Raw genomic sequence first — 3,024 nt, 5'->3', positions numbered from 1 at the left:
GGGGACAGGGGGGGCATCAGCACCCCCCCCCCGTGTCCCCTGCATCCTGTCAAGCCCTGTCCTGGCCCATCCCCAACCCATCAGCGGGTGGTATCGGGGGGGTCCATAACCTCCTCGTCCCCCAACGCGAGGCCACCAAAGGGCTGGGTAAATTTGCAGCCAGCTTTGGGGAAACACGCCCCCCCGATCGGGTGGCACCGAGCTGTGACAACGTCAGGCTGGGCCGGCCATGGGCACCCAACCCACGGCGTGTAAGCCCCTGACTTACTCTGGATGACGCTGAGCCCAAAGAGGTGACAGTCCTTCAGCCTCAGGAGGTCACACACCTGCACCAGCAACTCGTGGCACAAAATCTTCACCTGCAAAAAAAACCCCCGCACACGGTCCCACCACGCCCCCACCGCCCCGTGCTGGCTGACAGCCAAGCGCCCTTCCCACCCCTCGGCTGCGTTTTCCCATGTCCTGGAAGTGACCTGCGATGGGGACAGAGGTGGCCTTACTGCCGTCAGCTCTCCATGCAAGACCTCACCGCTGACCTTGCTGGCCTCCTTCTTCCACTCCTTGGGGCAGTACTTGTAGAGTTTCTGGGCCAGGTCCATGTACACGTGCTCATTGTCTGGGAGGGACAGAGGTGGCATCAGCATCCCCCCCCCGTGTCCCCTGCATCCTGTCAAGCCCTGTCCTGGCCCATCCCCAACCCATCAGCGGGGGGGATCGGGGGGGGCCATAGAGGCCACCAAAGGGCTGGGTAAATTTGCAGCCAGCTTTGGGGAAACACGCCCCCCCGATCGGGTGGCACCGAGCTGTGACAACGTCAGGCTGGGCCGGCCATGGGCACCCAACCCACGGCGTGTAAGCCCCTGACTTACTCTGGATGACGCTGAGCCCAAAGAGGTGACAGTCCTTCAGCCTCAGGAGGTCACACACCTGCACCAGCAACTCGTGGCACAAAATCTTCACCTGCAAAAAAAACCCCCGCACACGGTCCCACCACCACATCTGCCAGCCGGGGAGCTGAGCTGGGCAGGCGGCACCAAACCCGCCCCCCCCGGGTCCCCGAGCAGGATCAGGGGGTGACAGGATGGGCTGTGGGGCTCATTTTGCCATGGGGTAACATGCAAGTTCCCCAAAGCAGGCTCCCACCCTGGGGTGCAGGACCAGAGCTCTCCCAGGGATGGGATGCACAGGGGACCATGGGGCAGCTCAGGAGCAGCGGGCGGTGGTGGACACCTCACCGCAACCAGCCCGGCACCAGGGAGATGGCTTTGGGGGCAGAAAACAGAATATTGGGTGGTAAGGAATTAAAAAAATAAAAAGTGGAGGGATTTTATGTTAAATACTACATCCGAGCCAGAGCCAAATCCCCCTCCCGCTTATTTGCTGGGGTACCCGAGGCCGAATTGCCATCCACGGTGGGTGTGGGAAGCGAGGACTGGGGGAGGAAGGACTGCCCGCTCCTCGCCCCGCGGGATGGCACGCAGCAGGTCACCCGCCGAAAAGCACAGCGCTGCCAGCAGCACATCGAGTTGAGAAGAAGCAGGAGAGCGTAAAACATCGCTGCAGCCTTCAGGGGAATAACTCGTGTGCATTTCTCCAGCAGGCTCAAAATTCAAACCCGAGCTTGCAAACGGACCCGGTTGCAAGCCCCTGGGTGTGATGAAAATGTCGGTGCTCAGGGGGTTTCCCTGGCTCCCCCCCCCCGCCGCCTTACGTTGATGATAATGTTGAGGGAGTCGTCGTTGGGGAGGAAGATGCAAACGCTGCGGCGGTCCTGCATGACTCGGTTGTTGTGGAAGGTCAGTTTGTTCATCGTGGTCCGGGCTCGGGGCGGGCGGCGGGCACCTCACCGGCGGGCCGGGGCGGCCTCGGTCCCCGCGGGCGCCATCCCTGTGGGTGAGAGGGGGGCTGAGCTCCGATGCGGGAACGCTTCCCACCCATCACCACACCCCCCAGAAGCGGGGATCACAGGGGATGTCCCGAAACCCCTGAGCGCACCCCACCATGGCCACCCCACATCCCAGCCCCGGCGCCGCGGTTAGGGCAGTGCAGGATTGCAGCCGAGCCCAAAAAACCTGACCCAGCAGTTTTATTCTCCCAGCTCGGGTTCAGAAAAACCTCAGGAAAAGCTTTCCTGGCATCATTAAAAAAAATAAAAGTCTATCTGCTGGGAACAACCCTGGCTCTGCCGGCGAGGGGTTGCTGCCAGCAGCAGAATGGCGAGGGGCCGGTGCGGGGTCCTGCAGCAGGACCCCCGCGTCCCCCCCAGCATCACCGCCCCCAGCTCCAGCTCTCTACCAGGGTTAAATAAAACCAAACCACGCACTAAGGGGAACGGGAATCACTGTCTCTTGCCATTTCCCAGCCTAAATCCATACTGGGGCCGAGCGGGTGAATCCGCCCTAGCACTAACCCCAGGCAATTCGGTTTTGTCTTATTTCCAAGGGCCAATATTCCTTAAGCCCTTTTTACCCCATGACCACCCCCAGGGACACAAACACACGCATGACACAGTGAGCACGGATCTTTAAACTCTAAACTAGTTCACTCTTTTTCTAACCCCTAGATTTATGCTGGCACCGAGGACAGTATAGTGTCTCCCTCTTCACCAAATATTTGCTTTGGTCTAAATGAAAATGCCTTTGGCTCCCAAAACAGTTGAACTTGCATATTTGTACAGCAGGGAAAAAAGTGCCCCAAGGCGACTTTGTGTTAGGTAGTTACTGGGGTTTTGCAGAAGTTGAGAAATCCAGAGGTGATGCTCTCTTGCCTCGCCGCTCCAGGTTTGCAGCACCAAGGCCCCGGCGCAGCTGCGCAGCGTGGCCGTGTATCGCATCCATGCATTGCACCCATGCATCGTGGCCGTGCATTGCATCTGTATATCGTGGATGTGCATCATGGCCGTGCGTTGCACCTATGCATTGCACCTACGTGTTGTGGCCATGCATCGTGGCTGTGCGTTGCATCCATGCATCATGGCCATGCATTGCACCTGTGCATTGCATCCATACATTGCAGTTGTGTGTT

The 3,024-nt window shown here is 59.4% G+C and overlaps 1 protein-coding gene across 1 annotated transcript in view; it reads right to left on the bottom strand.

The window, feature by feature from the left end:
- FRMD6 (FERM domain containing 6) overlaps positions 1 to 1,810 on the bottom strand; it is an 11,933-nt gene extending 10,123 nt beyond the window's left edge. The window contains 3 exon segments of the mRNA XM_009642504.1: positions 501 to 616; positions 870 to 960; positions 1,712 to 1,810. Coding sequence (XP_009640799.1) covers positions 501 to 616; positions 870 to 960; positions 1,712 to 1,810 — 306 coding nt within the window.
- Positions 1,811 to 3,024: the final 1,214 nt, after the last annotated feature.

Source organism: Egretta garzetta, unplaced genomic scaffold (assembly GCF_000687185.1).
Source record: "Egretta garzetta isolate BGI_Z169 unplaced genomic scaffold, ASM68718v1 scaffold767, whole genome shotgun sequence".
NCBI lineage: Eukaryota > Metazoa > Chordata > Aves > Pelecaniformes > Ardeidae > Egretta > Egretta garzetta.
Note: the sequence above shows the minus strand (reverse complement) of the source record. Positions and strands in the feature narration are given on the sequence as shown.